General features: G+C 52.6%; 7 protein-coding genes across 7 annotated transcripts; 4 read left to right on the top strand and 3 right to left on the bottom strand.

Moving 5' to 3' along the window:
* Positions 1-844: 844 nt before the first annotated feature.
* On the top strand, positions 845-3,799 carry AYL99_02741 (aspartate-tRNA(Asn) ligase; the record flags this gene model as incomplete). Its single annotated transcript, XM_018834257.1, has 2 exons — positions 845-3,708; positions 3,778-3,799. 2 exons carry the CDS (start codon positions 845-847, stop codon positions 3,797-3,799), a joined length of 2,886 nt encoding a protein of 961 aa, XP_018696881.1.
* Positions 3,800-4,613: 814 nt separating this feature from the next.
* Positions 4,614-6,014, bottom strand: AYL99_02742 (hypothetical protein; the record flags this gene model as incomplete). Its single annotated transcript, XM_018834258.1, has 1 exon — positions 4,614-6,014. The coding sequence occupies one exon, from the start codon at positions 6,012-6,014 to the stop codon at positions 4,614-4,616; it is 1,401 nt and encodes a 466-aa protein (XP_018696882.1).
* A 739-nt stretch (positions 6,015-6,753) lies between these two features.
* AYL99_02743 (hypothetical protein) lies at positions 6,754-8,319 on the top strand (the record flags this gene model as incomplete). The annotated part of the gene is made up of 1 exon (XM_018834259.1): positions 6,754-8,319. The coding sequence occupies one exon, from the start codon at positions 6,754-6,756 to the stop codon at positions 8,317-8,319; it is 1,566 nt and encodes a 521-aa protein (XP_018696883.1).
* A 1,007-nt stretch (positions 8,320-9,326) lies between these two features.
* AYL99_02744 (hypothetical protein) lies at positions 9,327-11,120 on the bottom strand (the record flags this gene model as incomplete). The annotated part of the gene is made up of 2 exons (XM_018834260.1): positions 9,327-10,665; positions 10,714-11,120. 2 exons carry the CDS (start codon positions 11,118-11,120, stop codon positions 9,327-9,329), a joined length of 1,746 nt encoding a protein of 581 aa, XP_018696884.1.
* A 1,509-nt stretch (positions 11,121-12,629) lies between these two features.
* On the top strand, positions 12,630-13,325 carry AYL99_02745 (hypothetical protein; the record flags this gene model as incomplete). Its single annotated transcript, XM_018834261.1, has 1 exon — positions 12,630-13,325. One exon carries the CDS (start codon positions 12,630-12,632, stop codon positions 13,323-13,325), a length of 696 nt encoding a protein of 231 aa, XP_018696885.1.
* Positions 13,326-14,629: 1,304 nt separating this feature from the next.
* On the top strand, positions 14,630-15,505 carry AYL99_02746 (hypothetical protein; the record flags this gene model as incomplete). Its single annotated transcript, XM_018834262.1, has 2 exons — positions 14,630-15,022; positions 15,098-15,505. The coding sequence occupies 2 exons, from the start codon at positions 14,630-14,632 to the stop codon at positions 15,503-15,505; spliced, it is 801 nt and encodes a 266-aa protein (XP_018696886.1).
* Positions 15,506-19,084: 3,579 nt separating this feature from the next.
* Positions 19,085-20,198, bottom strand: AYL99_02747 (hypothetical protein; the record flags this gene model as incomplete). The annotated part of the gene is made up of 2 exons (XM_018834263.1): positions 19,085-19,709; positions 19,768-20,198. 2 exons carry the CDS (start codon positions 20,196-20,198, stop codon positions 19,085-19,087), a joined length of 1,056 nt encoding a protein of 351 aa, XP_018696887.1.
* Positions 20,199-21,647: the final 1,449 nt, after the last annotated feature.

The following is a 21,647-nucleotide window of genomic DNA, read 5'->3' on the forward strand; positions in this document are numbered from 1 at the left end:
TTGGGTGTTTGGGAACCCCGCTTACTCATCACTGCTATGTACAGCTGATACAGCTTGACAGAAAGAAGCTCGTACCACCAGAATTACCAGTGGATGCAATATCCACCCAAAGAAAACACTGCGGAAACCCGACCCAGAGGTGAGAAAGAGGAAAACCCTCTGACGCATTATTGGCCCCTCCCCACCCTTCCAGCGAACCCTTGGATTCCCGTCCAACAAGGTTCCGGTCCTGCCGCTCATATTCTTGCCTGCGAACGACTCTTTCCTGCCTCTCTTGATCTCTTGCCCGTCCCCTGCTTCTGCAAGCTGCTGCAAAAGGTTGACAAGATTTCCTATTGTGTTGTTGTCACTGCGGCACAGCAAGCAGCGCCCAAGCTTCTCTCAGCAGTTGGCGAAACTCTTGCCAATCTTATCGGATTTGATCCATTGCACCGTTTCCCCTCCTTTTATCCTCCCTCCTGCTACCCCTCCGGCGGAAAACAATAGACCGGTGAATCCCTACTAAACTGAGCATTGGCGTTGAAAACAACTCTCTACAAGTCAGTTGACGTATCACTGTTATCTCGCCATCACCCAGCCGATTCTGCTGTGCCCGCAGCTTCTGAGAGGCCCGCGCGCAACGGCAAAGCCATTCACCGGGCGCAGTTTCAGGACTGCTCACTCAGGGTCAACGTAATCAAGGCTCCGTTTCAAGAGCCTTGTGTCTAAAAACCGGGTCGGATCAGTCCACCTGAGAATATCTCAAGCCCACAACCAGCTCGACTTTTGCATACATCCCGACTTCATCTGCGGAGCAATCCTCCTGTTGTAGGCAGAGAGAAGTCTCCTCCTGCCCGCCGCCACCATGTCGGTCCTTCGCAAGCTCTCCAAACACGTCCACCCCAATGGAAGCGAAACTCCCAAAGACAAGACCGAGGGTCACATCTCGCCCATCTCGTCCCAGAGCCCCGGGCCTCACCGTCGATCCCTCGCCCAGTTTCTCCATCTGGGCGAGCGATCGGACTACACTTCCAGTGACAATGAGTCCGAGATGAGCGACTTTGACAGTGATGGTTTGAGCAAGAATGCGCAAAAGAGAGCCCTTGCAAAACAAAGAAAACATGAACACCGTTCCAAGCTGAGTCTGGACCATCGTGATGACTCTGAGGAACGCATCAAGAAAAGACTGGAGGAGGCTGCCAAAACCGAGACGGAAGAGATGAAAGCTCGGTATGGCGACCTTCCATTGATGCAATCCACGACTAGTCACACTCAAAACCGTCTTGACCTAAGTACAGTCACCGAAGACATGGTCGGCCAAGAAGTCATCTTCCGTTGCAGACTGCACCATGTCCGGAACATGGGTGCTAAATTGGTTTTCCTGATCTTTCGACAACAGATTTCCACCATTCAAGGTGTCCTTGTCGAGGAACCTGGCAAGGTCTCGGCTATTATGATCCACTGGGCCGAGCATCTGCGCACTGGTAATATCATGCTCGTGAAAGGGGTACTTCAAAAGCCACAGATACTGGTCAAGTCCGCTTCAATCCACAACGTAGAAATCAAGGTAACTGACTTGCACATCATCGTTAAACGGGCAGAGCCTGTCCCCTTCTCTGTTCAAGAGGCAGAGTTGACCATTCTCGACGATGACCAAAAGGTCGATGGCCGTCAGAGTCAAATCCCCGACCGTGTAAGACTGGCAAACCGGATCATGGATTTGCGAACTGCCACCTCCCAGTCAATCTTCCGCATTCAAGCTGCGACGGGAAATCTGTTCAGGTCTTGTCTGGACGAGCGACGCTTCGTGGAAATCCACACGCCCAAACTCCAAGGGGCGGCAACCGAGTCTGGCGCCTCAGTGTTCAAGGTCAACTATTTCGGGCGTCCAGCCTTCCTTGCCCAGTCTCCTCAGTTGGCTAAGCAGATGGCGATCGCCTCTGATTTTGAGCGAGTTTACGAAATCGGCGCTGTCTTCCGGGCTGAAAACTCCAACACCCACCGTCATTTGACCGAGTACACTGGTCTCGATCTGGAGATGGCCATTGAGGAAAACTATCATGAGATGATGGATATCATCGACCATACTCTCAAAAGCATTTTCCAGGGTATTTACACAAAGTATCGCAGGGAAGTCGAACTCGTCAAAGAGCAGTTCCCAAGCGAGGATCTCGTCTGGTTGGATGAAACGCCTAGAATCCCGTTCAAAGACGCCGTTCAGCTTCTCACCGACTCAGGTTGGTTGAACGAGGATGGTGAACCGATCTCGCCTCTTGAAGATCTCGCCACCAGGGACGAGATCCGTCTCGGTGAGCTTATGAAGGAGAAGTACAAGACCGATTACTATATCTTGGACAAGTTCCCCCGGTCTGCTCGTCCTTTCTATACCATGCCTGATCCAAATGACGACCGCTACACCAACTCTTTCGATGTCTTCGTCCGTGGACAGGAGATCATCTCCGGTGGTCAACGTATCCACGAGTCCAAAATGCTCGAAGACAATATGCGCATGGTCGGCATCGATCCTGACGACATGGCTGAGTACATGGAAGGCTTCAAATGGGGTGCTCCTCCTCACGCTGGTTGTGGTGTCGGTCTCGAGCGTATTGTCATGCTTATTCTCAAGCTCGGCAACATTCGCCTTGCCTCGTTATTCCACAGAGACCCCAAGTCATTCCCTGCCAAGCCAGCTGTTGAAAAACTTCGTCATCCCGAAGCTGACACTCTGAACCCCGTCTGGAAACAAGAACGTGGGCGGGAAGTGGCAGTTCAAGATCGGAAGATGCCTGACCTGTTCGACCTGATTGCAAACTACGGTGATGCGACATCTACATCTTGGGGCGATGAACGTTACCAGATCTGGCGCCATGCGGACACTGGTGCCGCAGTATGCTATGTCCCTGAGGGTCATTACGCGATTCTCCCAGGCGATCCCCTCTGCCATCCGAGCCAGTACTACCGCATCGTCGTCTCTTTCCTCCAATGGTTGAAGCGGGAGACACGCTTGAAGCCCTTGTGGCTGTTGATCAGCCCGGAGTTGGAGGAAGTCCTGGGTGAGAGATTAGGCTGGAAAACTCTATCCTGTGTCGCTGAAGAGCGTGTTGATCCTCACAAGAAAACCGCAGAGTCTGATCCGGAAGTTGCAAGGAAGATCCGCAGGGCTCAGAATGACGGCGTCAAGATCACTGACCTTGATCCTAAAGAGCCCGTTCCTGAGAGCATCAAGGAGCGTGCCAATGCCCGAGTCAAGGACTGGCTGTCAAACCGAAAAGGCACTCAGATCCATCTGTCGAACATCGACCTGTTCCGAGACGAGAAGCACAGGCGTTACTTCATCGCCGAAGACAAAGATGGCGTCCTCTGCGGTATTGCAGTCATGTGTGAAATTGCTCCACGTAAAGGCTGGCAGGCCAAGTACACTCTGGACTTCCCCGGAGCACCATCCGGAACAATTGAATACATTACCACGCATGCGCTCAACGCTGCTGCCAACGCTGGTGTCAACAGCGTCACCTTCGGCGGCGGTGCTGCAACGCACTTGACGCCAGGCCACCATATGAGTGGTGCCAAAGTGAAGATGTTGCAGGCCACGTATGATGCCATTGTCAAACAGTTCAACCTAGCTCGGAAGTCCGAATTCCGAGAGAAGATGGGTGCCGTGGCGGATCCCCTTTGGATTGCCTATCCTCCACATGGTCTTGGTTCTAGAGGCATCAAAGCCATCATGCGGTGAGTACTTCGACCTAGATATCACGTTACATGGTCAGAGAAGCAAAGCTAATCAATCGTGACAAACAGATTCTTCCAGGATGATCCTTAGAAAGGTGCAGGGTGTCCACGCCTGAAGCCATATTCCACGATCTGGTTATCTCGAGCAAAGAAATCTTTAATGATACGAGTCAAACATGTTTTCTCAGGCATCCAATGCACATGCAGCACTCGTTGACGCAGATCAAGTGCACCAACCTTGACTACGTTTTCATGGGCTTTTTGACTTAAGAACGCCACACAAAGATGGCTGAGTGACTACAGCACAGCAACGGCTGGGCCAGTGTTGGGGCTGATCTGTGGATGAGATTTCGGCAGTTGGGAACTATTGATGGATTCAAGTAGCATGGCTGTCAGCTTTTGTTTTCCCCCTAATGTTCGTTGGATGATGCTTTCAGATACCACATAGCACAGCAAAGCAAGAACCTAGCACACGACTCCCCAACCCAATCCTTCTGGATTAGCGGAATAGATCGGCACTCTCGCGCCTTCGAAACAGGTTATGCTGGTGTTGACATGCCCTATGATTTATGTTCGAGCTTCGTATGGATGTTGTGCTTCTTATCATACATCATCATACATCATACGCCCACCCACCACCCTCTGTCCTCCGATCCTCTCCTCGGTCCACATGCGTTGCTCATAGATATCAGCCCTAGCCACGGCGTTCTGAAGAGAGAGAATCACTCAGCGTAACTTTGCAGACAACAAGAAGATCGTGATCGTAAGTTCTATGCAGCTCAGTTGTACATAGTGCGTTTCCCTCCGCGTCTTGTACAACCCGGTTCTGCTTCCGGTTTGCTGTACATGCTGCATATGTATTCAGTGTACATATCTCCTTCGTCGCTCGCATCGGACAGTTCCAGTCATGACGTGTCTTTCATCCGTCCGCACACGCTGCACGTCCACCACTGATTTTCCATCCACGTTCCGCACCGTCCACAGGTCCATCCCAGCGGATTGGTTTGAGCCTTCTGCTTGGCGGCTGCTTCGAAGCGCGCGATGTTATCGGCGGCGCCGAGGCGGGGGGCCAGCACGGAGGACGGGGGTTTCGGGTGAGCACTGTATGCGCGGGACCCCGAGGATCGAGGCACGGAGGTGTTGGCTTGAGATTTGGGAGGGGGATACGAGCCGCCGGCAGGTGCAGGAGTCGGTTGTGCGTAGATTTCCGGCCGCTCGGTTTCGCAGGCTCCGCACAGGAGGTAGTTGATCGGGTTGATGAGGGTGCAAACTTCGCAGGTCCAGGTCTCTTCGTCTCGAGGCAGCTGAGGTGGTGGGTGGTTCAGAGGGGGGGTGGGCGGTTTTGCTTTTGGTTTTGTCTCCGGCTCATACTCCTTGCCCGACCGTGCCTGCTGTTGCAGTTGTCGCTCGATCTGAAGTTGTTCTTCCCGGAGAGACCTCGTGTCAACCGGTGGCAAGACACCCTTGCCCTTCTGGACACCTCCCGTCGGGTTCTGTTGGCTCGGAGGGACGTATCCCGGGCCAACCATCTGTGCCTCTTCTTCTTGAATCATTTCGATATATGCCTGCATCAGCGCCGCCTCGTCTTCGTCCGCCTTGTCGGCCTGGGTTGTGGTGACTTTTTCCTTCTTGATCGCCTCTTCTCGCATGATCTTTTGGCTCATGTCGGGCACGGCACTGCCACAACCGCGGCTGATGCGATTGCGTTTCTCGGCAGCGGCGGCAATAATCTCTCGAGCATTTTGGCCTCGCAAGATCCCCTGGCCACCGACCTTCCCTCCGCTGCCTTGCGAGAGGACAGATATTTGCCGACGTCTGTCCGCCGCCGCACGAGCTTGTCGTTGGAGCTCGGCCCTGGGTATGCCCCGACCGCCCAGCCGAGTTCCCTTGCCGAGAAATCCTTCGCCAGTATAGCCCTTGCGAAGGAGCGTTTCGTGTTCGTCGCGTAGTTTGTCCCACAGGGCGTTGAAAGCCTGATCATGTGGACCGTGGACAATGTGAGACAGCTCGTGCAACATGGTGTCGACAACATTCTCAAAGGGCAAGAATTGTGTATCGTCTCCGGGGTAGCGCAAGCGGAGGTAGATCTTTGCGCCACGGTCGACGTTCAGCCCCAACAGGTTGGGGTCCTCGGGGAAGAACTCGCAGAGCATTCCAACACGCCAATTTCGAATTCGCATGATGGGCTTCACTATCGAGGCAGTCTTTTTGAGGATATGGAGGGCTTCATTTGCGCGACGTTTCGTGGACAAATGCTGGAATTGGTCGACCAGGGGGTCGAGTTCTGTTCCACGCGAGTAAGACATCTCGAGGGCTGGATGTTGATGATTGTTGAAAAAAAAAACTACTGTAGGGACGCAGAGAGGCGGAAATCTGAATATCAGAAGAGAAGAATAAGTGTCACTCGTCAATCCCAGGCTAGGTAACTGCTTGCAACTCGGCAGTGAGAGAATGCCCAAACCACTTGAAGACCGCCTCCGTGCGGGTTTGTTCGTCACAAGTCTAGTAGTAAATGGGCTGGGGATCTGTGAGAAAACAAAGAGAGCAAACGAAATAGAACTATAACAATGTAGCACGCTGTCAGCTACTCCTTAAGACGCCGCCGGAACATGCCAGAAGAAAATTGTTGTGATCCTCACCTTGTCAGGGAGACATAGGATGGATTCGTAATGTATCTCAGCCTTGATGGCGACAGGGAGATCCACGTGACAAGCCTCCCACGTGACAGTCTTCTGCATGGGATGTGCCTCTTCTGTGATTGGTCGACGACGGACTGCGACTCTTCCCCGCGCCGCCGCCAGCGTGGACTCGGGACTTGTACCTGATGGTCTACACTACTCGACCGTCAAGCTGTTCCCTGGCCAAAGCACCACCAACTACAGATACAGTTTGATGACAGAGGAACACGTCTATCCGAACCTGAAATGACGAGTGACGACCAGCAATTCCTGGACCTAGTAAGGTTTCCCTATCACCCCTGCATCACTCTGCCTACCGTGATCACTGACCACCCCTCTCGCTCAGCTTGCGTCTATTCCACAGGACATGGCCCACTATGGCAGCCGTATAGCAGACTACGTCGACAAGCACGCCAATGCCCTTGCCAACGATATCCGCGACGCCATCGACCGAGCAAGCTGGATTCCCGACTCCCTCCGGCCCCCGCGTCAACCGGGCAGCGGAGGATACGGTCCATTTTCGGCTCGTCCACCTCCTCCACCGCAGGGGATCCTCCAGAAGACCACAGCTTGGGTTTCGAAGAATCGGACCGCAATTGCCATTGTCGTGGCATTCGCAGGGACAACCCTGTACCTGATCCACCGCAGGAAGAGGGCACATGCGAGAAAGAGACGAGCGAAGAAACTGCCCAACGGCGCCAAAAAAGAGATTGTGATACTGGCGGGCTCGACCTTCCACGATGCATTGACCCGTTCGTTGGCTCTTGATCTCGAACGCAGAGGCTATGTGGTCTATATCACCGTCTCCTCGACCGAGGAGGATTCCCTCGTACAGCAAGAAGCAAAAGCCGATTTGCGCCCCCTCTGGATTGATTTGACTTCGACGGTCCCGAACCCGGCGGTCGACGTGCACCCGAATCTGGAATCTATCCGTGACCTCCTTACAAAATCATCGCGATCCTCGTCACCCAGCAGGAGCACGCACCGGACAGGTTCCTCTATGGGGAATATGACGCTGGCCGGTCTCATTGTCTTCCCCGGCAGCTCAGGCTACAGTGAAGGACCGTTGGCGTTGCTTCCACCATCCGATATAGTAGATACGATCAACACTCGCCTTGTCTCGCCTCTCTTGACCGTCCAACAATTCCTCCCGTTATTGGCAAACCACAGTCCCGACCCAAAGGCCCCTTCATCCATCATTATTGCATACCCTTCGATTCCGCACAGCCTTTCTCCCCCACGTCAAATTCCAGAATGTCTGGTCACATCATCACTCTCAGCACTAGCCGCCTCCCTCAGGCGAGAGATCGCCGCTGCAAACGCCCACATCACCGTCTCCGAACTCAAGTTAGGAAATTTTGATATGGGCTCCGTCACGTCCTGGTCGAGAACGACGCCAACTCAGTCGACGCTCACGCCCGGTGCGTCGTCTGCGCTTACGCATAGCCACTCTCACTGGCACTCGTCGCAACGTGCCGCTCACCAACGCAAGTCACTCGGCCAAAGGAGCTTCATCCGTGGCTCCTCGGCGAGGGAGTTCCACAACGCGGTCTTCGATGCTCTTGCTCCGCCGCAGACATATAGGCCTTTTGGTTTCACGTCCCTCGAGTTCACTTCAAACACAAGACCCAACGTCATTTTCGTCGGCAGCGGTGCCAGACTTTACGATTACGTCGGCAAATTGATGCCTGGCGGACTGGTGGGGTTGATGATGGGATGGAACCGAAAGAAGACAGCATCGCGGTCCGAAGACGAAATGTACAAGTCCACGAGATACGATGCGAGCGGCAGCCCGAGCGCAAGTGGCGTAGGCACTCCCGCTGGAGGTGGCAGCTCGTCTGTGGCCGGACATCCTCTTTCAGCCTCCGCTTCAGCGTCGGGATGGGGATTCCAATCGCTGGGCAGTGAGAGCGGCATCTGGGAAAAGGTATGATGAGAGTTTACGGTTGTCGTTCAGCCGTGCCAAAGAGCGGGCTGAATGTGGAGGTTGTCCCATATGAATCTTTAGTGGGTTATTCTTGGGTATTGGGTGTATATCTTTCGCCAGTGCGCGTATACGAGCACTTTCACAGTCGATCGATCGATCGATCTGTCTGTCTTGGGCAGAGGCGGAAAGAAGCAAGGTCTCTGGAACCTCAGGAGGAAGAAACGGCGAGCGAGGCTGGACATTCTTCACTCACTTATTCATCCACTCATTCACTTACTGAATAACTAACTAACAAAGTATCTCACTTCTTTCACTTGTCTACTTAGACACTTGGGATGAGGGAGCCTTGGGAGGTGACCATCGACCAATCTAATTCCCTTCTCAGTTTAGAACGTTATTCCGTTCCAGCTCGTTTCAAATTTTTCATCTTGGTGGAATGAACGACCTACAGTGAATCAAGTTAGAATGAACGTATTAGACAAGAAAGAAATGTTGTCGTCTAGAACATAGTCGCAAGAAGATCCTGAAGATAGAACAGTGCATATACTATATATACGTGGCTCCCGTACTCCTCCTGGCCCCTAACTCTGTTAAACCCTCATACAACTCACCCTTCCACGGCATCGTATCGTTCGTCAATGCCAATGTCGCAGCCAACATCAGGACTCGTATATCGTATTCGTTATCATCGTTAGCAGCGAGTGTGTCAATTCCACCATCGTAGTGCCACCCATGGTCGAATTCCGCTTCCCCCATTTCGGGACTTGTGAAGCTCCTGAATACCAACACATGGTGCGCCTCCCGATCCTGGAAAATGCGGATGATGGTATTCAACGAATGCTCTCGGGACAGCGAAGTGATTTCCTTTCTTCTGTTCATATATCTCTTCCCATAGACTTCGTCCCTCGTCTTTCGTCTTTCTCGTGTCTCGGTTGTGCAAAAGCGATAGGACATATAACACCGATGACCAGGTCGTTTGCAGGACAACGTGGAATGAAGTTTATGAAGGACATTCAACCAAGACCTCTGAGCAAACCTGTCGACCCTTGACTACCCCGATCGAGCCGCCAATCGTCCAACGGCGCCCAGAAGGACTGATACTCAACCCGGAGTTGGGCGAGCGCCTCATCTTTTCCATACATCCACAGGACGGTCTCTAATTGAGATAAGATACTCTGAATGGCCGACTGGGAGAAGCGGCCCTCATTTTCCAGAGTCTCCTCGAGTGCCAGTCGAAAGTACTTCTCGCTTTGTGCCCGTTCCCCTTTCCAAAAATGCACCCATCCCAGTTGCGTACATGCAAAGATCCTGTTGAATTTTTCAAGTGGCTCTCCAACGGCTAAATTACCGTTGCATATCTGCATGAGTAATTTCTCAGCCGCCAAGTAATCTCCTCGATATCTTGACAAGCGGACGAACTTTCCTATGACTCCGGTGTGTAACTGAGTCAGAGTAGAAGCAGGGAGGTGGATATCATCCCACAGAAGCCGACACAAGCGAAATGCATTGTCAGACTGCCCGGACGCTTCTAAAAGGCCAACTGCGGCGAGTTTGATTTTCGCGGAGGCCGTTGCGTCGCGGGCTGTTTTCGCTTCATCAAGAAGGAGTTCTGCATACAGTCTCGAGCACGAAGGAAGATGCTCCTGGTCACTCTTCTGGAAAAGTATCACGAAGTTGGTAATGGGATGCAACATCCCCAGGATTGTTTTCGCTAACGAGGCAAAAAATTTCAGGACCGCCTCCCATACTTTCCAATGTTCCCTGGCGGCAAGCCCAAGCTGGAAGTCTGTGAACACTGTAACAAGTTCTGCCAGCAATAGGAATGGTTGGGCCTGCAGCAGGGCACGAAAGTGAGAACAGCTTCGATTTATGAGGCAAAATGCGGTGGAATCGTTTCTGACAAGAAATAGTACGGCCTCTCTAAGCTTGTCGAAAGCTTCGCGGAGCCGCATAGTGTACCCATACTGGACCCTGATCTGGTCCTGTGCCGGATACCACGAATGATATACATGAGCATATCGCAGTAACGCCTCGACAGTCTGGGTTTCACGGCCCAGGTGGAGCTGAAGGCGCTGTGGCGTGGACGTCCGTCTGAATTGCAGAAGTCGCTTTCGCGAATCTTTGTTAGAGTCTGGAGAAGTTCGAAGAGCGAGGACGACACGATTTCGCTTTTGCATGACAGGGCGCCATAACCGACGTTCGTTGAGAGGCTCGCCGTTCACCTGCAGCGGCGGGTAGCCACAGGTCTCGGATGGTGCTTCACGCAGTTTTTGGATGACTTCTAGCTTCTGCGTCTGTGTGTAGTTCTTGCGCAGTCCCCAATCTCGTAGTCGTTTCTTGTACATTTGCTCGCTATCCACGTCAGCTATGTTTGCAGCTCAGGTGCTTTCCCTAGCATACGTGGCATCGAAATCATGCTGCAGCTTCATTCTCTGTCGCACTTCATCTAGACTGAGCCGTTGACGAATATACAGATCTTGGATGACTGGTTTCAGACCCTCCCAGACGGTGGATGATATAATCGGCCTCCTCAAACGCAAGGGTTTTGGAGGCTGCCTGGGCGGTTCGTCTGGCTCAAAAGTGAGATCTTCCAAATGGACTTGCTCGTCGACCCTGGGGTTCGGTGGTTCGATGGATGGAGCTGTGGGATACGCATCGGTAGTGCCAAGGTCAAATTCAAGACTTCCAGAGTCGTTGCACACGTGGACGTCAGGCAGAGAGATCAAGGCCATGTTCTCAGCCTGATGTGGCCAACCGTGCTCCAGGGATGGCGGTGGCGGTGGCGGTGGCAGCAGGTAGCCGTCCATTTTCAGGAACACAGAGGGAGAAAAGGAGAGACCACAAGCACGAGCACAGAGAGTATGGTCGACCTAAATAGGTCGACTGGGCACCTGAAACGGTGTTCATCGTTTCGATTGTGTAGGAGGGTTTGCCAGGGTCGTGATATGTTCTGGCCCCCAAGTAATGAGGTGGCTCCAAGGCGACGCCACAAGAACTTTTGAAAGGTGCAGCCAATCATGATGTAAATTTGGACGAGTCCGTCGATTTCCAGGCCGGGACTTGGAGGTCGTTCGAGTGGTTGAGCAATCGAGCGTGGATCATGTCTCGTCTAGCTGACAGCCTCATTCCCGATGATCGCGATCACCCAGGAAACCAGTATCACAAGGAAAGAATGAAATCGTTGACTGTGTCTTTGACGATCCAGAGTATTGCATGAGGAGCAGACCTAGCTAGCCACATGAGGATGCTGGACCAAATATGGCGAATCTCGTCACCTCCTTGATGCCGGTACAAACAAGAGTTTGCATCACCAGCAGTGTTGGGGATTCGTGTTCGTGCTGCGAGGCAAGCAAAGCACGTCGTCCCTCCCTCCCAAGCAACAACGAAGAGATTCCCAGACGACCCTTTTCCTTCGTCGTTGTATAGGAAATTGCTTGATTGCCATGATCTCGCGCATGCCCTCAAGGAGCAAAGACCGGAACCTAGCTTGGGATTCTGCCGTTGCTCCTTGAGGCTTTGTCTCCCCAAGGCAACGATCAGAAGGCGTGAGAGCTTTGTTGTTGTGGCGGACTCAGTGGGCGTAAGAAGCTGCCGAATGTGACCAAGAGTTTAGTCATAGCAGGAGGGCGAGAGGCGGGAGGCTTTCGGGCGCTCAACAGGCCTTCTAATCTTTGCGTGAATCCCGGACAGGACAATGACCCATTCTGCAAATGGGAGCTTGACGACGTAGCAGATGGCTGGCGCTTGGGTATCTCTGAGCTTTCACAACACCAATTACTTTCAGCAGGTCCGTCGATGGCGATCCGCCGCGTAGGACTTCAAAGGGAACTCTTCGGCACCAGAGCAGACAGAAGACTCAACCAAAATCGGAAAATTGAGAACCAGATAACAAGCACAATCGCCAAACGTGAGAATTGCCCAAGTTGATTACCTCGTCGCCCCTGAGATTTAAGTAAAAATCTTTCGTTTGAGCATGTTTTCTCACGCGGACGCGACTCGCATGTACATAACGCCAAGATGTTCGACAACTCGTCGAAGCCTCCCCCTTCACACGGACATCATTCACAAACATTGCACTGCCAACACCGGAGACAAACCTGACAATGCCATCATCCCAATCCGATGATCTCGATTCCCTTCTGTTGGAACCGTTCTCACTGGATAAACTGAAGATCCATTTCCAGGCCTATGCTGGAGGGGGAGATGCAGGGCACGTTTTCTGAGTTCGCCTTCGCGAATCAACGAACTCTGAGGATGTGTCCTACAAAGAATTCGCGTTGAAGATGGTAGGCTAGGTTCAACAGCCTTTCAATTCCATGCTGATTCTCGACAAGTTCAAATTCGATCATCCCGAGTTAAACTTTTCTCGACTTAGGGGTACCCACCGGCGAGCCTTCTACGATCCTTTCTACATTGAATGCCGCGCAAACGGGTCGCTCATTCAGCAGGGCCTCAATGGCCGTATCACTCCCTTTTGTTACGGCTGGATTGAGGTGTCGAAGTCTGCGGAACTCCAAGTGGCTAAGAGGTTCGACATACACCCATTCCCCTGGAATAGACCTGATTCGGCGAGGGACCAAAAAATCAGAGGAATACTGTTTGAATGGAAGGAGGGCAAGCCACTCTCGCAAGTCCCTATTAACGCGAACATTGCAGCCCAGGCTCGCGCATCTCTGAGAGCATTACACAGTGCTCAGATTACACATGGAGCGCTCGCAGCGGCTAATTTTCTCGTTCGAGGCGAGTCTCCCAATCAGCAGGTCTGCCTACTCGATTTGAGCGCGTCGATCTCTCTTCCCCATGTCAAGTTTTCCGAGGAGGACTTGAAAGATATTCAGCAACAAGAGCTGCTACTTCTGGAAGTTGCATTCGAGTTGTTATCGAGGCTTTCTATCAACCAGGGCGTTTCCGTCAGTGAGTTGTCGGCTGACGGGCAGGCGTTTTTGGACAAGGAGTCTCAGTTCATTCAACATCTCTGGGCTCCACCCCAGCCTACGTGTTGGCAGGGATAGTCCTGAAGTGTTGTCTTGCTCGGTACGCTCGACCCAAATGTCGAGCCATCGTTCCGCGCTTAGCTCTAAAGGCGTTTGCCTGCCCGGAAATGAAGACCCTGACTGACCTTCACCATATTCGCCATAAAGGTGGTTGATTGTGCAATGCTACTGAAGACCTCGCTGAACGGTCGGGGCATGTCATGGCCTTGTGACTTCCCCAGAGGAATCACATTTTACGGACCAGACACCAGGTGTTCGGGGAAGGACTAATATGCCCATGGTCCACAAACGGTCTACCCCATTCTGGCTGTGAAAAAATTGCTGATCCAAAATTCTGCCAAGCAGCCGACGACGGGCTTGGTGACGGTCTACACGGTTTGATCACGTATTCCGGTGAGATCCAAGGATTGATTCGCTGAACTAGTCGTCACACAAATGAATGTCAGGTCAAGAGATCAAGGCCATGTTCTGGCCCCCAAGTTAATGAGGTGGCTCCGAGGCGACGCCACAAGAACCTTTGGAAAGTGTAGAAGGTGCAGCCAATCATGATGTAAATTACTCCGCTACCCACAGATACAACAACATAACGAACTATTACCGTCCGCACTCAGGTCCGTCCAGCCTGTGTTGAAGAAGCCAGAATCTATCTGACGGAGAGCCCAGTCATGATCGCTTACCCACGGTTCAACCACCTCCTGTTCCTTTTCCCCGATGTTCTTCCTGATCCATTCCCCTCGGCCCGCCGCTCCTTAACTGTGGCCCATGCTGGTATTGACTGCTCAAGATTCCCGTAGCTGAGGCGTGTTGAAGCAGAGAAGCCACTATTCCATGCAGTGCATGACTGGCTTCTGTCACCACAATTGAATTGCGGCTTTTACTGCGCTGTTTCAAGCCCCTCGGCGCTCGGGCTAGAGATGAGGCTGCTCTTGAATTTCCTGAGTTCCCCCGACGCCAGCCTGTCCTCTTGGGAAATTTTCGGTTCAGTCATGCACGCTGGAGGCGATGTCGTGTGTAAATAAATGTGCGTCGTGGTGAAATCCACCGGGCATTTGCAAATCTTCCGCTCTTCAGGCCTTCCGCTCTGTGTGACTATGCATCAGTGGAATTCCCTTTCGGTTTGGTCCGGATATTTACTCCCTCTTGTGATATGTCACTATCTCGGGGAGGCGAAGGCAAGGGTATAAATACTGCTCTACAACTCGTTGACAATCAGACAGCTGTTTGCGCGTTTTCAACAGGGACATTCCATCAGCCAACTGCTTTCAGCACGGGTCTCAAGCATCTGCAAATATTTAGTCTTGCCTGGCCCTAGGTAAGGAACCATGGCGTCGAGGCATATGATGTCGGCCGTGCCGCCCGGCTCGGGTTTGACGGTAGGAGACGAACAATCGCAAAGTATGACCATGCAGCAGCAGCGTCGTGTGGCGGCTTTCTTCGTTCGCAGTCTCGACCATCCCCAAGGTCAGCTATTTCAAATGGTCAAGCCGGAGGATATCTCGTCCGCGCCTCCCGTGGTGGTCAAACGACCTCCAAAGCCCGAAGTACGGCAGATCTCTCTGCAGATGCTGGCTCCGTGTGTCTTCTTTGTCCAGTATCCCTGTCAACAAAAGTGCCGCAGCCTTGGAATTTGCGTGCACTACCAGTTTGTGATCGGTTGTCGAAAGTGTCCCGATGGGCTGCGGTGTTCGGCTTGTGTGCAGAGCAAAACCGAGGAGGTACGAGGCCTTTCCACCTCGTTGACTCGATCAGGGGGTGCAGACTGTTGGCTAACCAGCTGGAATGCGCCGTAGGCCATTCAAGCGAACCGCAAGTGTCCCCTCCATCAAGACCCGGCGCAGGCGAATCCCATTAACAACCGTCCGGAAGACTTCCTGGCCAATGACGGCCAGAAAGAAGTGTGCGACCAAGTGTTGCAGCGATCGTTTGACTGTCAGTGGGACGATATCCCAACCGTTCCCATCAGAAGCATCGAGGAAAATCCCTGGGAGATTGGATGGGGTGACTTTACCCGCGAAAGCACGCCCAAGGATATGCAGGACGTCAGAATGTTAGAGATACTGGATGAAGATAAAGTGATGACCATGGCCGAGCAGAACCCATTCCAGATGCAGACGGAGATGGACATGAGCAACGACACTTCCACACTTTTCGCTGGTCCGAGTGGAGTGCCAGTCGACATGCTGCAATTTTGTCCATAGGCCCAGCAGCCCAGCGTGGAGGGGTGTGTCCTGGGGTTGTGACCACAGCTATCAGAGACAAGTCTATTTGATCATATTATTGAGGGTGACGGGCAGGTGCATGGATGGGTGGTGCATGGGTGGGTACATGGGTACGTGAGTGAGTAGATAGATGAGACAAATTCAGGCGAAGCCCATTCCCCAAGGCACATAATACTCGTAGACAATTCTTGGTCTCTACACATACACACAAACCTACAGTACATAGAATCCAGAAAATCTGCACTGCAAGCTTTTCGTTTATGTCACACTGTCCACCGCAGCAAAAGGCAAGGAAGAAATACATACCCTTCTAGCGGTGTTACACCAGCATCACCAGGTGCTCGTTGCCGGAGACTGCCTGGCTCTTGACCACTCTTGTGGCTGACCGATCCACTGAGAACCAGAATCGAGTGATAGTAGTAATCTTGCCGAAGCCATGTGCTGGTAGCAAGCAAGCAAGCAACACCAGGCAGGCTGGCTGGCACATGGGGAGATAAGTAGGCAGGTAGATTAGATGTCCAGGCCATGTCTATATGTCTGTAGGGTAAAGCAATAAACGATCGAATAACCCAATCATGTCCTCGTCCATGTGCAACTCAGGAAAAAAAAGGGGAGGTCTTGTTAGACAACAAACAAACCATCCTTTCGTGTCGTGCATATGTGTGTATGCATGGAAGTATCTATGACCTTGACGACCCATTACTCTCCTCTCCTCTCCTCTTGTCTTGTCTTGTCTCGTCTTTTCTTGTCTTGCTCGTCAGTTTGCTTGTAGTCCTTCGTTTGGTTTGGTTGTCTGTCACTCTCTCCTCGATCGTCATAGTCATGTGGGACTCCTATCAAGCGCGGTCGACCCAGGCAGGCTTCGAATGCTCTTGCATGTGGGCGTGTTGCTTCATTTTCGACGCGTCGGGCTGGCCATGGCGGCGTGATAACGTGGGTGGGACGGACTCACATTGTCGTGGTGGAGAAGACGCGAGAGAGGCAGGACAGAGAAGAGAGAGAGAGAGAGAGCGCGCGCTCTCAGAGATCTCAGAGAAACTACAGATGTAGGGATTCATCTGCATGCTTCCAGAGCTGAACAAAACATGACTTTGCCTACACACGCTGCTCTACTGCGGCGAACCGATATTTCTGTAGCAGAGTAGAGCGTTCATTCTGTGAAAAGACGAATGATTTGATCTGCTCGAAACACCAGAGGACCTCCGCCTCAGCATGAATGAACAACGTCTGCTGCTATCTATCACCAGGAACCTGTCAAATATCGTGGCCCTGCGCATCCATCGACAACGACATCCCCTATCGATCTCCTCCCCTTAATTCTCAGCGACCTGCCTCCTGCTACGTCGTCCTGTGCTTCCTTCCGGGTTATGGCGCAAGCAACACCCGACGAGGGTCAAAACCATCTGCAAACTCCTAGACCAGGGAGCCGAAGCAAGCCTTTTCCTCTTTTGTCTCGATCGTCACTCTACGAATCCGTATTGCAGACAACGGCGCGTCTCGAGTGCAAAGGTTAAATGGTCGTCATGGAGCTTCTTTCGTTTCACAATGCTCCCCATCTAGGTGGGCTGTCATACTCATGCCTAATGGACGGCCACGTCGCTGCAGGGCGTCGGGCGTCAGAGGAATTGATTGTGCTAGTCATTGTGTCGGCGCTCTCCTAGCAGCTACTCGTCAATCCGATCGTCGAATGTGCACGTTGTTGCTTTGCCCCATTTCGGATGCTTCAAATTCGGCCTGTAATGCTCCGGAAAGGCTATGTCATTGTAACCGTTGAATTGGAGGGGGGTTTTGTGGAGCTTTCGGTTTGAGAGCTTCCCAATCCTCGGTTGTCTGATAAAAAAAAAAACAGGAATAAGATTCGCAAAGCCTCCAGCGGTGTGATGAGGAAACCCTGTACGACGGAGCTTGGGCCAGCAATAATGGACCCTTGAAGTAGTGCCTGGTGATTTTTAGAGGTCTGCTCAGATTAGTGCCTGCTATAGGTGTAGGCCCGCTCAGAATTCATGATGGAATGGTGCATCATCGGTCCACGGGTCACAGGTGAGATTACATCGTTGCCAAGGGAGGAGGAGCACGTATGCCCAATTGTGTCAATGTCGGGACGCCAACAGGGTCAGCCTAGTCGAAAGGAATGCCCATCGAGGAGGACATTGTCAACCACCAGATGCGGGAGTAGGATTTCAGACCGAGGTGGGCAGCGAGCGGGCAGACAGCTCGCCAGTGGTTGGCAGCGAGGTGGCCCGTCGGTCTGTGCTTTCGGAAAAAGATGAGATGGAGGGTGAGTAGAGGCGGCTGGGAGGTCAGGCGTCGAGCAATCAGAGACGCCGGACGGCGCCACTGACGCCAATGGCTGGGGCTAAATGATCCACTAGCAGCTTTGCGACCGATGCCAGTGATACCGCGGGGTTCGGGCGGTTTTGGTTGAGCGGGCAGGTTGTTGTGGAATGCCACAAGCACAAGACAGGATCCCGTCACAAGTCCAGAGGTAAAACACATGCATCCACGATGATGCGGACCTCTGGCTGCGAGCACAGTAAACTCTGATGCAAGATGGTGTAGAGAATGAAAATCACAGTCGATTGACGTCGAAACAGACTTGGGCTGCGATGATGTCATGGACCTGTCACGGGCAGCTCAAGGGGCTCAGACGCCCATTTCAGGCGACACGTGACAAAGGGGTGTATGTAGCATTGCCACAGAGCATTTCACTCCAGCATCGGGTGAGATTGTCAACGGCAAGGACCCGAGAAAGCTGTCAATTGTACCGGACCGGAAGGGAGGAAGTACCCAAGAGCACTTTACATGGCAAGACAACGCCCAAATCATGATAGATAGCGTCTTTGGCATTAGATATCTAGCTTCCTAATACTGTTCGCTTGCTTTCTGTCTCACTAGCCCCAACTCTTTCCGAATAGTCTGCATGCTCGCATATGCACACAGATACGCCAACAGTCAGAGGCCTGCACGGCACACCGCTTGCGCGCCCGCGAACAGTTCTCAACCACTGCACCCTTCAGGCAGAATGACTCAAACGCTTCCCTCGTTTCGATAATAGGGACACGCCTGAAGGATGCTGTGCCGAGATATTCAAGCCCACTTGACTGATAAAAAAGGGTTCCTGTACCCCCAGTCAAAACCAATAAACCACGCAGATCGGTCCGTAAGCCATCGAGGCGCGCTTGTGGACAACAAAACATAGATCTTTCATGAAAAAGCCATCATCTCTGGGTATCAGATCATCATAATAAAGTGTGTAAGTCGGCAGTAAACGAAAGTCGTGAATCGAAAAGGTGTGGCATAGTCTCGAACCCAATTTGCCACGTGATCGCCTGCACCGGGCTTTTGAAATCCTGTCCCTTCTATCACCCATTCCTTTTCGTTGTTGTACACTGGCGTTACGCGGCTCCAACGCGAAACGCTCGACGATAATGTACATGGAGCAAGGGAAAAAAGCAAACGACAATCCTGCCCACGGATGGCACAGTCGACATCGGCAAGATGTTGCCGAATATGGCGCTTTATGGATTTCCAGCGTCTCGAAATCTTGGTGCGCATCATTCACTCCTCGATGTCCGAATGGCTTGCATTGGAAAGGGAGTCGCCCTTGTGCACTTTCTTGTGTCGGCGCAAGTTGGAGACGACCGAGAAGTGACGCCCACAACCCTCCACGTCGCAGGCAAAGGGTTTTTCACCAGTGTGGCTGTACATGTGCGTTTGCAAGGAGCTGGGCCGCGTGAATCGCTTGTCGCAGACCTTGCATTTGTGCTTCTTCTGAGTGTTGGCGGCCATCTTGGAAGAAAACTGGCCCATCATTGATTGAGGGGCAGGCGGTCCAAGAGGAGGACCCAGCAGTTGGTTCGGGCGAGGCAGTGTACGAGATGCCGCCATAGAGTCATACCCAGCATCCGACGCCGCAGAGCTGTAGTCTGTAGCAGAATCAGTTACGGAGCCTACCGAGCTAGGCGCGTAGTAGGTGTAGCCTCGACCGGATTCATTTGAAATCGACGAATGAGCCGACGACGCTTGCGGAAAGCCATAGGAATCTGCCGGCGCCCTCTGCGCTCGAGCCTCATAGATGTTGCGGGGGGTCAGGTCTTGCAGATTCTGATGGCTCAGCGCCAACATGCCCCGAGAAGCGTCAAGTTCCCCAAAACTGGCGTTTGCGGCGCGAGAGCCCTCAACCCTACTCAACACTGTTAGGATATGTCACGAACCATGGGGATTGCCCGAGGCAAACTTACGAGTCGGAGAGTTTTCGGTGTTGCTGTTGTTGCTGTTGCTGCTGCTGTTGGTGCAGAGATTGGGCGTAAGTCAGGGAGGAGTAAGACGGCGCATACGACGCGGAGGTCGCCGTGGGCGCAGAATAGGCTTGTTCGCCGTAGTTGGGGCGCGGCAAGTCTTGAAGGTAACTTAGTAAATCGGTGCCAGAAAACCCAGTGCTGGAGAAGGCGCTACCTTGAGCCATGGAACCAGTAACTGGAGGCATATGGGAGTAAGGCATTGAGACGCCGGATCTCACACCATCGGTCTTCGACAGAGTTGGGAAGGAAGAACTCGAAGTGCTGGTCTGGTGAGACCACGGATCGCTAAATTGCGGCGTTGTGTGCATGTTGGGATACATGTGATCGTATGTGATGCCGCCGTAGTGTCGAACTTGGTTGTCAATGACCATCGTCATGGAGCCGGTATTTGCGAGGATGAATGGCACGATTGTGAAGAGTAGTGGTTTAATGGAAGAGAGTCCTTTGTATGTTGCTGTCGCAACACGATGAATGCGCAAATCACCAAGTCAGGCCCAGTTTTTGAATCTGGTTCCTGAGGTCGAAGATGTGGAAGACGATCCAACTCTCTCAGAGGGGATCGGCGAGTGTTATGTAGCTTCGTGTGTGGAGAACCTGGAGGTGGCCCGACTACCAATGGTAGGCCCCCAGTCGATCGATGTTGATCTTTTGCTGGAGTGGTCGATAGTGGCAGGGAGCAGTGCCTCCTTGATAGCGATAGCTGTGCTCGTCACAGTTGTGCAATTCTCCAACCAATTCGGCGAGCGGCAGATCGACAGGACTGTCTGAGGTAAAAAGAAAGGTTGTGATCTCGAGAGACAACAACTGATGGTCTTTTCAACTTTGTCCCCAGGTGGAAAACTGGGTATTGGGTATGTCTTCGACTTCGGCGAAACAAAGTATGGGGATGGGCAGATTGGAGATCTCCTTTTCCTTTTGCTGCCGGACGCGGTTGTTGAATACTTTGGGAGAGCGGATGTCGTTCTTGTCTCAGGTTGCGGAATGTTAAGAGCAGATGAGGTCTTTTGAGGTTTCAGAGAACAAGGTTGTCTCGCGCAAAGGGTGGGGAAAAGTAAGGGTAGATAAGTTGTTTTGGAGCACCGAAGTTGACCGTGGTTTTCGTTGAGCACAGAGGTTACGTCGGTGGAGGTGAACCCTTCTCTCTCGCCCACCGCTGGCTAGCAGTTCTTGGGCAATTAGCATCATCACAATTGTCGGTTTACCCTTGACCCTCTGGGCCTTCGCCTTCTTCCCCCTCGCCCTTGTGTGCTTGGGCTCGTTAAATGCAGGGTTCCTTAGCTTGAAGGCTTGTTGGATGGCGTTTGCGGTGGAGAATCCGAAAGCCAAACTGACTGGCGGAGGGCACCCTGGCAAGCCAGCCCGGAGGTTGGATGAAATCAGTGGGGGGTGGAATTGAAGGGATGGGGAGAGGGGGGGGAGCGCAAACCTTGCTTGGCTACAAGGAAAGTTGAAGATTCGAAGCAGGACGCTCGAGCGACAGGGATCCAGGGTACTTGACCAGTGTGGCCTAAAAGGGTGGGAATGAGGGCAATCGGCTTTTGGCTTGTTCAGTTGCGTGCGTCCGTCCCGTTTGATTGGATCAAGTCGGCTGTCTCGAATAGGTTGGACTGCGCGGGCGGACGACCCTGGTTCGAGTGGAGGCAACAGACCCTGCCCTTGCCCTAGAGAAGAGGCTTAGGGCGACAACAGAAACCAGGATAATGACGATCGATGCAGGTGTGTGGGTAGCTAGACCAAAGCAGACGTGTGGATCTCTGCTTTCATGCCAGATTGGAAGATGGTGGCTTGTTTTTTCCAGCCCAAAATTCCTGTCGTGGAGG

The sequence above is a fragment of the Fonsecaea erecta genome, assembly GCF_001651985.1.
Source record: "Fonsecaea erecta strain CBS 125763 chromosome Unknown Scaff2, whole genome shotgun sequence".
NCBI lineage: Eukaryota > Fungi > Ascomycota > Eurotiomycetes > Chaetothyriales > Herpotrichiellaceae > Fonsecaea > Fonsecaea erecta.